General features: G+C 41.7%; 1 protein-coding gene across 1 annotated transcript in view; it reads right to left on the bottom strand.

Annotated features, from left to right (window-relative positions):
- Positions 1 to 14,355, bottom strand: part of LOC124005117 (inactive phospholipase C-like protein 2) — a 60,966-nt gene that overhangs the window by 12,820 nt on the left and 33,791 nt on the right. Inside the window, exons 5-6 of the mRNA XM_046314063.1 lie at positions 8,913 to 11,396; positions 3,218 to 3,421 (exon numbers count right to left, since the gene is read on the bottom strand). Of these exons, the coding sequence (XP_046170019.1) occupies positions 3,218 to 3,421; positions 8,913 to 11,396 (2,688 nt within the window). The remainder of the gene's footprint in view (positions 1 to 3,217; positions 3,422 to 8,912; positions 11,397 to 14,355) is intronic.

The following is a 14,355-nucleotide window of genomic DNA, read 5'->3' as shown; positions in this document are numbered from 1 at the left end:
AATGTCCTCTGGTCTGATGAAACAAAAATAGAACTGTTTGACCATAATGACCATCGTTATGTTTGGAGGAAAAAGGGGGAGACTTGCGAGCCAAAGAACACAACATGTATTTGGCTAAGGTGTATGTAAACTTCCGACTTCAACTGTATTTGGTTGAGCAAGAATAGTGGCAACCAGGGAAAATGTTGGGGGAATAAAATGTAACATGAAGTAGTTTCTGTGAGAAGCACAGGCAGGGGGCATGTCAGCATAATTATATTTATTCATTTTCTCAGTCCTTCTACATAAACTGTACACGACTTGATCTTCTTTCACTTCATATTTTCATCAAAATTGCTGAGGACACGCAAGAGCCAATGTCTAACACTTAACTCATGATCCAAACTTCACTGACGGCTGCCCATGACTCTCAGTGAGTGAGACACTTGAGTAAAATTACACGACTCATCTGTTCGCAGGTTAGTTAGCACATTACCGTCATGCTCTGTGTGGGGGTTCTAAAGTCAAGAGAATGAGACATTATGAATACATTAGGTAAATGACATGCAATGCTAATGGTGTACTAATGCAGTCTGTACCCTTTGACCTGTGTTTCTGCAGTGGATAATAAGCTTCACCAATACTTCTCCAGGATGTCTGCTTTGTGCACAGCACACTGCAAACATGTCTGACAGAGAAAACAGCTGGTGTCAAATAGAAATATCAAGGTATGAATATTTTAAAGTGTATTCAATACATATTCAGAGAAAATAGGCTACAGATTTGAGGATGAAATATCAGATGCTCCTAAAGTGTTTTTCCATGGCCACGTTGGATAATCTAGCAGAGCTTTCATGTTGTTTTTATCTTGCCCACTGTATTGTAGCAAATAGAGTAGATAAGTAATGAAATATTCAAAATGGGGGACGAAGGGAATTCTATAACACTCGTATTATTAAGGTACAGTGGGTCAAAAAAGTATTTAGTCAGCCACCAATTGTGCAAGTTCTCCCACTTAAAAGATGTGAGAGGCCTGTAATTTTCATCATAGGTACACTTCAACTATGACTGACAAAATGAGAAAAACAAATCCAGAAAATCACATTGTAGGATTTTTAATTAATTTATTTGCAAATTATGGTGGAAAATAAGTATTTGGTCAATAACAAAAGTTTATCTCAATAGTTTGTTATATACCCTTTGTTGGCAATGACAGAGGTCAAACGTTTTCTGTAAGTCTTCACAAGGTTTTCACACACTGTTGCTGGTATTTTGGCCTATTCCTCCATGCAGATCTCCTCTAGAGCAGTGATGTTTTGGGACTGTTGCTGGGCAACACGGACTTTCAACTCCTTCCAAAGATTTTCTATGGGGTTGAGATCTGGAGACTGGCTAGGCCACACCAGGACCTTGAAATGTTTCTTACGAAGCCACTCCTTCGTTGCCCGGGTGGTGTGTTTGGGATCATTGTCATGCTGAAAGACCCAGCCACATTTCATCTTCAATACCCTTGCTGATAGGAGGTTTTATCTCAAAATCTCAAGATACTTGGCCCCATTCATTCTTTCCTTTACACGGATCAGTCGTCCGGGTCCCTTTGCAGAAAAACAGCCCCAAAGCATGATGTTTCCACCCCCATGCTTCACAGTAGGTATGGTGTTCTTTGGATGCAACTCAGCATTCTTTGTCCTCCAAACACGACGAGTTGAGTTTTTATTTTGGTTTCATCTGACCATATGACATTCTCCCAATCTTCTTCTGGATCATCCAAATGTTCTCTAGCAAACTTCAGACGGGCCTGGACATGTACTGGCTTAAGCAGGGGGACATGTCTGGCACTGCAGGATTTGAGTCCCTGGCGGCGTAGTGTGTTACTGATGGTAGGCTTTGTTACTTTGGTCCCAGTTCTCTGCAGGTCATTCACTAGGTCCCCCCGTGTGGTTCTGAGATTTTTGCTCACCGTTCTTGTGATCATTTTGACCCCACAGGGTGTGATCTTGCGTGGAGCCCCAGATCGAGGGAGATTATCAGTGGTCTTTTATGTCTTCCATTTCCTAATAATTGCTCCCACAGTTGATTTCTTCAAACCAAGCTGCTTACCTATTGCAGATTCAGTCTTCCCAGCCTGGTGCAGGTCTACAATTTTGTTTCTGGTGTCCTTTGACAGCTCTTTGGTCTTGGCCATAGTAGAGTTTGGAGTGTGACTGTTTGAGGTTGTAGACAGGTGTCTTTTATACTGATAACAAGTTCAAACAGGTGCCATGAGAGGAGTGGAGGACAGAGGAGCTTCTTAAAGAATAAGTTACAGGTCTGTGAGAGCCAGAAGTCTTGCTTGTTTGTGGGTGACCAAATACTTATTTTCCAACATAATTTGCAAATAAAATAATAAAAAATCCTACAATGTGATTTTCTGGATTTTTTTGTCTCATTTTGTCTGTCATAGTTGAAGTGTAACTATGATGAAAATTACAGGCCTCTCATCTTTTTTAAGTGGGAGAACTTGCCCAATTGGTGGCTGACTAAATACTTTTTTTGCCCCACTATACATTGATTACGGTGATGTGTAAGGCGTAATAGGTCTGTATTGAAATAGCCTCAATGACACATTATAAACTGGGTGTTTCCAGCCCTGAATGCTGATTGGCTGACAGCCGTGGTATATAAGACCGTTTACCATGGGTATGACAAAACACTTATTTTTGCTGTTCTAATTACGTTGGTAACCAGTTTATAATAACAACAAGGCACCTCGGGGGTTTGTGGTATATGGCCAGTATACAGGCACGTGCTTAAGAACAGTCCATAACCGTGGTATATTGGCCAATATACTACAGAACCTCTTGCCTTATTGCTTAATTATATAACTTCAGTCCATTGTCAACATTGATTAAATTAATTGATTAAAACAACCCACCCCTGCCCTATTACCTAACCCTCTTACCCCCATATTACCATTCAAATCCCACTACACCCTCCTCTTGACTTGATTATTTTTCTCTCTCTTTTTCTCTCTCTCTTTTTCTCGAGTCAAGCTCATTTTCTAGGTGTTTTGAGGTTGTTTTTACAACCAGCACATTAGTAGTGGTCTAAAATCTCAGATTTCAAGTCCTGGTCCTAAAAAAGAATGTCCTCTATCAACTAACTTTATAAAACAAAGGAAATGTAAAAAATAATAATAATAATAATTAAATAAGAAAAAAACATGATACTGTTCAAACAGAAGTCCTCCTGTACTCACCATGTCATAGGCAGTGACCACCTTCTTCAGGACATCTGGTAGCAGGCCCTGGGGCTCCATGGTGGGGTACTGGTCCTTGAGGTTGAACACTAGGAGGGGGTTGTTGTCAGCCCCAGTCAGCCGGGAGGACAGGGCCAGGATGCACTGCTTCAGGTTGGCCACTGCCGAGAGGCCACACAGTTCCTTGAAGGGCACTATGGCATTCTGCAAAGGAACATGAAAGCTTGGGTTGGTGTCCGTTTGATGATGAACTAAAGACTGTTGTTGTATTGAAGACAAAGAACACTGGACAAAGTGGAAGATAAAAAAACAACTCAAGCTTTCATAAATGGACAAGATGCAGAATATTGTACTGCAAACTAGGGATGTGACAAATTAAACCATTTTGTTAAAACGATAAGAAACATTCATCAAATTCCATGTGAATTCACGATGCAGATGTGCTGCTGCCTGCAACGGTTTGGGTGCCTTTCAGATGGTTAAGCATTAATGTACCTCAATTCCACCTCGCAATGTTTGCATTTCCTTCTCAAAGTATTGCCTACAGGACTTTGCCGCTGTCGCTTGCCTTTCTCAGCCATTTTCCCAACTGTTAACAACAATGACGTAGTGGTGGAGAGTCAACTTCAAAATAACGTGTCAACTCCCATTTCTGAGTGTCAAGATTAAATTCCGCTAGGAATCGCCTCCTAAGATTTTGTATTTTGGGAATGGAGGAGTTGCCGTACTATTTTGGGAGTTGCCGTACTTCCGAAAACACTTCTTTCATAGCGAGCTAACGAGGGACGGAGAGAGAGGGGAGGGGCACAGTATAGGCAGGTCGACCAACAGGCAGAACTGTGCACTTGGCCTAGGCTATTTATCGGCAATCAAAAGCTCTATCTCGCAATGCAATATCTCACAATTTCTTGGCCTGCAATGTCTCGCAACTTCAGTAAAGCAGGGCCTATCATCAATGAAAAGGCTAGGATATTGAGATGAGAGAGATGCAACACGTCACACTCACACAGCATCTGCACATACAGTGCCTTGCGAAAGTATTCTGCCCCCTTGAACTTTGCGACCTTTTGTCACATTTCAGGCTTCAAACAAAGATATAAAACTGTATTCTTTTGTGAAGAATCAACAAAAAGTGGGACACAATCATGAAGTGGAACGACATTTATTGGATATTTCAAACTTTTTTAACAAATCAAAAACTGAAAAATTGGGCGTGCAAAATTATTCAGCCCCCTTAAGTTAATACTTTGTAGCGCCACCTTTTGCTGCGATTACAGCTGTAAGTCGCTTGGGGTATGTCTCTATCAGTTTTGCACATCGAGAGACTGAAATGTTTCCCCATTCCTCCTTGCAAAACAGCTCGAGCTCAGTGAGGTTGGATAGAGAGCATTTGTGAACAGCAGTTTTCAGTTCTTTCCACAGATTCTCGATTGGATTCAGGTCTGGACTTTGACTTGGTCATTCTAACACCTGGATATGTTTATTTTTGAACCATTCCATTGTAGATTTTGCTTTATGTTTTGGATCATTGTCTTGTTGGAAGACAAATCTCCCTCCCAGTCTCAGGTCTTTTGCAGACTCCATCAGGTTCTCTTCCAGAATGGTCCTGTATTTGGCTCCATCCATCTTTCCCATCAATTTTAACCATCTTCCCTGTCCCTGCTGAAGAAAAGCAGGCCCAAAACATGATGCTGCCATCACCATGTTTGACAGTGGGGATGGTAGGTTCAGGGTGATGAGCTGTGTTGCTTTTATGCCAAACATAACGTTTTGCATTGTTGCCATAAAGTTCAATTTTGGTTTCATCTGACCAGAGCACCTTCTTCCACATGTTTGGTGTGTCTCCCAGGTGGCTTGTGGCAAACTTTAAATGACACTTTTTATGGATATCTTTAAGAAATGACTTTCTTCTTGCCACTCTTCCATAAAGGCCAGATTTGTGCAATATACGACTGATTGTTGTCCTATGGACAGAGTCTCCCACCTCAGCTGTAGATCTCTGCAGTTCATCCAGAGTGATCATGGGCCTCTTGGCTGCATCTCTGATCAGTTTTCTCCTTGTATGAGCTGAAAGTTTAGAAGGACGGCCAGGTCTTGGTAGATTTGCAGTGGTCTGATACTCCTTCCATTTCAATATTATTGCTTGCACAGTGCTCCTTGGGATGTTTAAAGCTTGGGAAATCTTTTTGTATCCAAATCCGGCTTTAAACTTCTTCACAACAGTATCTCGGACCTGCCTGGTGTGTTCCTTGTTTTTCATGATGCTCTCTGCGCTTTTAACGGACCTCTGAGACTATCACAGTGCAGGTGCATTTATACGGAGACTTGATTACACACAGGTGGATTGTATTTATCATCATTAGTCATTTAGGTCAACATTGGATCATTCAGAGATCCTCACTGAACTTCTGGAGTGTGCTGCACTGAAAGTAAAGGGGCTGAATAATTTTGCACGCCCAATTTTTCAGTTTTTGATTTGTTAAAAAAGTTTGAAATATCCAATAAATGTCGTTCCACTTCATGATTGTTTCCCACTTCTTGTTGATTCTTCACAAATAAAATACAGTTTTATATCTTTATGTTTGAAGCCTGAAATGTGGCAAAAGGTCGCAAAGTTCAAGGGGGCCGAATACTTTCGCAAGGCACTGTATGCATGGGTTCACTTCACACTGTTCACAGCGTGGTAGCCAGGGCAGCAAAACAGTAGTGAAGTGCCTCGTGCTTCAAAGCTCTTAGTTGTTGAGGAAATTGACCAACTATGCTGTTTACTTTCTGGATCTACATAAAAATAAAAATAAATGTTTCCGGTTAGGGATTTTTATTAATGTTAATGATCCCAATTTCTTTAACGTTAAAACATTCACACCCCTAATGCAGACAAAGTTACAAAACATTATTAGCCTCAAGGGTACTAGGGCATGAATGACAAGTGAAGTATTACAGTTCAGAGTTCCCATTTGTTTTCATTTCAGTTTGGTTTTTAGTCATTTAAGATAAAGCTCACTGCTGTGACAAAGTTCACTTGAGTAATTATCTCATTCAGCTGGTTCATTTGATTCATTATGAATGAAGATCAGTGATTAGATGATTCCTAATGTTTTCAATTATCTAACGCAGAAAATAACAACTGAGCTCTGTTAAGTTACCTAAGTTAATGTGGCCTATGTAGTTACTAATTAACAGGCTAGAAGCAGAAGTATAAGTACAGAGAAACACCCTGTGATAGGAAGTGGTTAGTTAAGAGTACTTCTTACCTCCAAGAACCTTTGTTGGTTTTTGTTAGTCATTCGATAACACACACACGCACGCACACAAATCCTAACCTTCCTGTGAAAGGCCCAATTTAAACAGTGTGTAAACAACCGGGAGGACAAACAGCCACAGAGAGAACGCCCAAGATGTGTTAGTCTCAGGGCCAGTGGCCTGTTATCACATAATGACTGCAATGTAAACAGAGTGACCAAAATAAACCCTAATACACAATGCATAATGCACCACAAAAGACCAACCACACAGTGGGGGAACAATCGACTATGCAACTTCCTTCTGACAAATTTCTCAGTATTGCTTCAGACCAGAAAAGACCAGCTGTTTGAAGTAGGCTAGCTCATGGGGGGCCCAGTGGGAACCTAGTGAGCACACAGGAATGCACAAAAGCAGATGTAGGTGGATAGTCTGAACAGGCAAATTGTCATGTGGGTAGTGGGTAACAATAGCCTATTGTTCATCTTTTGGTTGATATCTTTCTGTTATGTCCTTTTTCAACCAATAAAAAAGATGGATCATTGCTGCTAACAGTTTACCGAGTGAAAATATGAAGTAAAACACCATATGTGTTTTTTGCTTTTTTGAAAATAGGTGACGCACTAGTCTCGTTTCCACTCCACTTCAACATAATTTGTGGTAATCTTTCCTTTAGACAGCATACAGTAATCTCCTTCTAGAATTATTACTGACAAGCCCATAAGAGCCACAGTGCAGTATTACATAACACGTTTTCCATTTGATATATCAGAAGGTATGCTCATAAGCCACTACCTGGATATCTGAATATCAACCCCGGGCCTCAGCGCTCCAGTGGGGATTTCACCAGTCTGGCTCTGAGCTGCGAAGTCTCCTAGAGTCTGTGTCGACTGTTGTGCAATACACATGGATTAGATCAAATCTCCTTAAATCAAGTTTGGTGGCTTTGTTTTCTCTTGCCAAAGGGAGCTTTATTTTTAGATGCTACACAGTCTTTGTAGTAAATCTCGCTGTGATCCCCGCTTGACTCTAGGGGTCAGTGTTCATATTCTAACAAAAACATTCCCATGTAGGAGGATGAGTAAATAAACTTGGATTCAAACGACTCATCCACGACTTTATTAAAACATGCACATTCCCCCCAAAAATATATGACATAATGTAGGCTAGCCTGGACAATAGAAACTAGGAATAAATTGGTGATTTTTTACAAGTCAATGCTTAGGGGTGGATCGGAATTTACACAATGGTTACTCAGGCCTACCTGTCTGACAGACAAAATTAGGCTATAGGCTGCTATAGCGATATATTTGTCAGTCAATTCCTCCACCCATCACGCATTCTTTAAATATCCTACCCCGTGTCAGTGAAGGGCTGTTAAGTTAAAACAAACACTCGGAATTGAGAGGGTATCTATTATTTTTTTTAATTGCAAAAAGCACAGGCCTACCCCTTGTTAGCTTAAGATTTTGAAGAAAATGAAATGGGATCCGATTATATAAAGTGATCGATAACAGTGCTTTGGTCCACAATGTTTTATGCCAGAAACAAGCTGTAAAATATCCAGGAAAGACATGACACAGATTAATCCTTTCTTTGACATTAAGAGGCTGAGCTACAACCTTCTATTGCCGATGAGACAAAACAGACTTTGATTGGGAGTAATCTAAATCTATCACTATCAATTGATTAAACTGTTCACTATGTACAATAGAAGATGTTTAAACCCAGACAGCTTTTAGCTAAAACCTTCTGACCATCTCTTGTTGGGTTAAGCCACAGAAGAAAAGTAGCCAGCAGTTAAAGCTTACATTTGTATGTGTCGGTAGGCCTACTCTGTCTGGGGTGGAAAGGTAGGCCTACTCTGTCTGGGGTGGAAAGGTAGGCCTAACTTTTAAAAGAACCATGATCAGATTCCTAATCATTTGCAAACAGGGACAGCTTCGTTGGAAACCAAGTACACCGATTTGGCATTGGAGAAATATGATCAAATTAACACATAAGCAATCGCTCAGTCCATTCTTAGCCTGTAATTTTGGTCATTTGTGTCATATTAAAAAAGATTATGTAGAATTGCCTGACATCTATAAAAAATAAAAATAAAATCAGACCTGCAAATACAATAATAGATTCATGCAATGCTTTTACTATAAAGGATATCTTTCCACTTCTACTGTTGTCCATGGTGGTCTGTGAGCCCACAACTTTCTGGACTTCAGCCCTGTGCGCTATAAAGAAATCCTGCATTGCCATGCGATGCTCTGTTCTGTCCAAGACGTGAGGGTAAACAGTAGACATGTTCTCTGCTATCCACTTTGTTTTAATCACTATTTTGGGTATAGGGGATGGTCACTTAAATAATAATTACGTTTAGGTCAAATATATTTTTCATTTCAGAGAGGTCCAATTTTCTCCATGTAACCCTTATTACAAATAATGTTCACTCCCTTACCTGCATGTTTTCTCTGAGGTCGGTGGCTTCCCTCAGTGGCAGTATGGCTGTCTTGAAGATGTCGTCCACAGCCTTGATGACCAGCACTCTCATGGTGGCGTACTCCCGACTTCTCTTGCCCTTACGCACAGAGAGTCCCCTCTTGTGAGGCTTGCCCCCGCCCCTTCGGTTGGTGATGGCCACATGGACGAATAGCCAGGCGTGGGGAAGGACTTCCCCCGTTAGCGATTGTAACGGTATGTGCCGGAATCCCGGCTGGAGACACTCGAAGGGGATTGTGTACTGGCCGATGAACTCGTCGCCAATGTAGTCATCATCAAGCACCACGAAGCGCACCATGGCCAACTCAGGTAGGTTTATCTGAAACTCAAAGCTTTCATCAAACAGTGGGTTCTCCCCATTCTGATTGACAGTTTTAGTCCTTTGCTCTGCACAATCAGCAGGGATGCCATGTATCTCCACATAGACATAAGGGTCAACAACATCTCCTTTGGAGCCTGAGCCTTTGGGTTTGGGGAAGTTTTGTCCACTTATGATCTTTATGTGCAAGAGCTGAGGAGACACACCAGGTACTGAGTCTTTAGTGTTGGCACTGAAATATGACACCTGCTCCCTCATTATGGCTGGTCGCAGCACATACCCACAGTTCCCATTCTGACGGAACCAGCCAATGTTTAAGTCCATCATCAGGCCGGGGGTCTGGTAGTTCATTGCCACGATCTGGCAACCACACTTCCAGAAGTCCTGAGGGTTCATGTTACTAGAGTCGATCCGCATTGGGCTGGGGTAGACTCTCGCCAATAACTTCTTGTTGTAGTTAACAAAGTCGCCTGGAAAGTCATTGGCACAGCGACTGGCAAAGACCTCATTGAACGAGCAAAGTTCCCAGTGCTTCTGGCTTTGGAAAGCTGTTGGGAAGTCTTTGAACGCAATCGATTTACACAACGTTACCAGGTCAGAGAGGTCCTTGGACAGCTGGAACTTTTTCAGTGGGATGCTCTGCTGTTCGTCGGCTTCAATGTTCATTCTTTGTGACATCTCAGCCCCCTCATCCTCATCAGTCACTTCACCCTCCGAGCTAATGCAGGTTGTGCCCAGCTTCTTCCCCTTCAGCAGGATCTTACACTTGAGGTCAAAGGGTGAGGGCAGGTAGCTGTCTTCAGGTGAAGGTGGAATCATGTAAATCTTGTCACCAAGAATCTTTTTCAATTGCTGAAACATGACCCTCTGCTGTTTTAAGGAGCAGTGGTTCTCCAGACACAATATCAGGGGAAAGTCAGATGCAACAAAGGCATATTTGTTGATGACGTCACAGACACTGCAGAAGACTATCTGCGAGGTCATTGTGTGGCCAGTGTAAATGACAGGCTCATTATCTGGTCCATCCCAGACATCTAGTTCTACACTTCGACAGCCCATCTTGAGGGCACGGATGTACCCTGTAATGTCAGAGGGGCCTCTAAACTGATCCTCGATCAGGTATGTGTTGTGGGAAGCGTTGATGTAATAGTGGGACAAGGGCTGGTTCATGTCCTGACACACTGTTTTTTGTTCCGGGTCAAATATGTGGCACTCTGGCGACATGAGATAATTGGTAAACCCATCAAGGGAGAGCCAGCCCTTGAGTTGCCCCTCTTTGGAAGGTTCATAACTCTGAATGACCTCCAGACTGGTGTCTTCACTTACTTGTGCCATACCCTGCTCAGCCTCCAGAAACATAGTTAAGTCCTTGGTATCTAGAAATTCCTTGTTGCTCGAGAACTGGACAAGAAGGAAATACATTTCTGGTCTTGTGCAAAGGTCATGAAAGACTTCAATGAACTCCTCCTTAGTCACACCACATCCCACCTTATCTTTAGATTTGTGAAACTCCTTGAACTTGAGTTCAATCTTAATGTTTTTGAGTCCAGGGTTTAGGTTTTTAATTAGCTGCACGGCAGCACATAGACTGATGTGCTTGCTGTTGTTGGCATCAGCCTCCTCAAAGAGGTCCCCAAGCCAGGAGGAGCGCATGTTGTTCTGGTTGCTCTCAATCATATTCAGTGTGTGTTTCCCATAGGATATCAGGTATCTAAGCCCGGTCACCCATATGTTGGCCATATCGGCAGAGTTTGCAACCAAGTCCAAAGACTCATAGTTCTCCCCATAGATGATGGAGAAGGCACAGTCCTCTGATATCTGATCATATATTCCGTTGGTCCTAAACGTTTCGGTGTTTTTCCCTGTCCGCACCTCTTTGATGAACTTGACATCAATTTTGGCTTTCTCTGACTCTTTTTTGGAGGGTTCCCACCTTAGAGACTGCATGTCGGCGTCCAGGAGGAAGTAGCGGTGGTACACGCGGGAGTTGGAGCGGACCTTCTTCAGTTCAGAGCCGTCCACCATGGCGTTGATGCAGTCGCTCGCACTGCTGATCTTCTTCTCAGTGGGCATGCTGCTGAACGATACCGTCTTCTTCCTCTCTTTGCGCAGCCTCGAGCCATCCTGAGGAAGATAAAAAAGGAAAAACCTGAATACCTGTTCTGTAAACAAGTAGAAAATAAGTAAATCACTTTAGATTTAGAGGTAAAAAGAGGAGCCTGATACTCTTTAAATCACTTCTCTGAGCTGGAAGCAAAATATTTAATTTATGAGATATACTACAAGCAAACTCAAAAAGTGGGAGTATTCCTGACTCTTTATGACTAAGCATTTGCGCATGTGTCTGCCTATTGAAATGGGTTGATTATTTCACTGCTATTTGCTATGAAATCTGTTTAACTCCTTAGCATTCCTTGATGATTGGAGCTGCCTAATGTCAGTGTTTGACTTCTAACTACAATTATTTTGGGGCAGCTGGTTGCCTAGTTGTTAGAGCGTTGGGCAAGTAACCAAAAGGTTGCTGGATCGAATCCCCAAGCTGACAAGGTAAAAAAAAAATCTGTCCTTCTGCCCCTGAACAAGCAAGTTGGCCTACCGGCAAACAGTGGGTTGTCATTTTAAATAAGAATTTGTTCTTAACTGACTTGTCTCGTTAAATAAAAGGTAAAAATGAAATAAAAACATTTAAAATTGTGAGCATTGCTTTTCACGGAGAAAATGATTTCCTAAATTAATCTCTATTAAAACAGTATTTTACCTCTCAGGCTTAACCCCAGAGTAACTATGTATTAATTAAGTACAGTTATGATTTATTAGTTTCAGAAGGACCAACAAAAAAAAAGATAGCAACTACGAAAATAACCACGAGGAACATTGTGAAGTATAAAACATAATGTTCAAATATTGGGCATAATGCAGCGGTATGGCAGCCTGCTAATTCTCTTTGTCCATGTTGCTGCTGGTGATGGCAGGCCTTTATGGTCTAGAGGTCATCACTGTTTCCTTTTCAGCCCTACCTCGCAGAGACCAGAGGGAGAGAACTATCGAACTAAACTCGGCTCAATAAAATTAAATAATTAAAACATTTCTGTGAAATGCGTGCAGTTAAATTCTTGACTCTGGGGAAGCAAATCACACTCCAATCAAAGAGGAAGCGGCCAGTATATGGGATATAATCAGTTCGGCTTAGGCAGTAGGGATGGGGATTTGAAATAATTTCACTATATGAATAGTATCGTGAATTTTTGTCATTTTTTGGGAAATTCTAAATACGTGTACGTTTTTAACCTGAGCACTGCTGCTGCGCGAGGGAGAGGCTCAAACAACCTTTTATTGGTTGTGTGCACACATTTGCAGATGTTATCGTAGGTGCAGCATTTCCAATGTTATTTATCATCCCATACAACAGTACCGGTCTTGACTGGAGTAGCCTAGAGAAGCTATAGTTAGCTAGGATAAATGCTGGGCTTTCTCCCCAACCCCATTCCAACAATATCCTACCTGTTGGTTGCTCGTTGTAGCCTACTCCTTCTCATTTTGCAAACTGTTAATTCCATAATTGTATTCCATCTTGCATTGAATTAGTGAACTCTCTACATGTTGAGCCTCTTTGCCACTTTGATTGGCCAACATAAACAACAAGCTACACATGACACCTGAAGGCTACCGGTCAGCTAGCTGTCTTTTTAATGGGGCACAGGCAGCACACCAGGTTAAGATGAATTACATCCTCTAAGGAATGTTGCCAAGCTATCCTAGTGTCTATAAATATTTGACCTTGGATAAGTGCTTCATACTGAAACTATAGGCTGTAGAGAGCTTAAAATAACTTTAGCAAAGCTCTAACTCAGCTGAGAGGGAACATAAACAATTGTTAAAAGGTGCATGTTTCAGTGGGTTAATTCATGCATCATAATTCACAATTTCTCACTCTAATATACAGTATCTACTGCTGTCCATATCACTCTTAGTATATCCTGTTTAAATTAATCAAGTGTACATACATATAAATTGCATTTGGATTACTGTTACAGTGCTATTCAGGTTTGTTCCAAAATTTGTTGATATCTCGTGTTTGTTTTTTGGGGGGGTTTATTTGACATTTTACTGCATTGTTAGGCGCTAGTAACATAAGCATTTCACTGAACCCACTATAACATCTGCTAAATTGTGTACGCATACAATAAACTGATTTGATGAGATGCTAACAAAGAGGTCAAAGCAAAGTTGAGAGCAGCATACCATATATGGTGCGTCACGTGACGTGAAGAACACTGTTTGTTGACATATCTTGTGTATACGTCTTTCCTAACTCCCCCCAACCCCTTCTATTTTTCTTGAGAACTGAGGACCGTTACCTTGAAGAATCTCCTTGAACAATTGTGTTGATCGACTTAAGGTGCCCGTCACAGTGCATTCTGAGTGAACCAATGAGTCCCCCCCTAAAAAGGATACAGCCCACACAGATCTAGTAGTGTATTGGCCACGTGCGTGACATTTCCCAAGTAGTCTGTGTCATTGTTGTGTTCCAGCACCTTTATTTTTAACCTTTCCACATTCATCCAGATTCAAGCTGAACTAAATAAAACATGAATTCTGCATCAATTGACTAGCATCAGATGAAGTCTTCAATGCACGCTGAAAGTGCCTGACTTATGAATGAATAGATTCCATTTCCATGAAAAGATTAATGACATTACTAAGAGGTTCCAATTTGTTTTCACCCAATATTTTGGATGCCTTTTTTTTAAGGCCAATTGGAAGTTTAAAATGGGCATTCAAAATACATAGACAAGCGTGCGGCTGGTTCTCATGTAAGTTATTTATACTGAAATAAACAGCATGCATATGGAGCTTTAGATGTGGGGAAGGCTTCAGCGCCCATCGTCCTGCAACCAGCGCACTGCCATCCCTGATCGAATGGCCTGCGACGTTCAATGTCCCAAGGCCTGCCATGTGATCTTGCCCATGCTTGTGTGCACTTACTAAAGAGTAATGGCTCTCATGAAAGTCTATGTGCTTCTCCCCCAGGGCAAAGGCCATTGAAAATGTATTACCTTTGGGTCAAGAAAAATCTGGCTAC

The sequence above is a fragment of the Oncorhynchus gorbuscha genome, linkage group LG19, assembly GCF_021184085.1.
Source record: "Oncorhynchus gorbuscha isolate QuinsamMale2020 ecotype Even-year linkage group LG19, OgorEven_v1.0, whole genome shotgun sequence".
NCBI classification, from domain to species: domain Eukaryota; kingdom Metazoa; phylum Chordata; class Actinopteri; order Salmoniformes; family Salmonidae; genus Oncorhynchus; species Oncorhynchus gorbuscha.
This window is presented reverse-complemented; position numbering and strand designations above follow the sequence as displayed.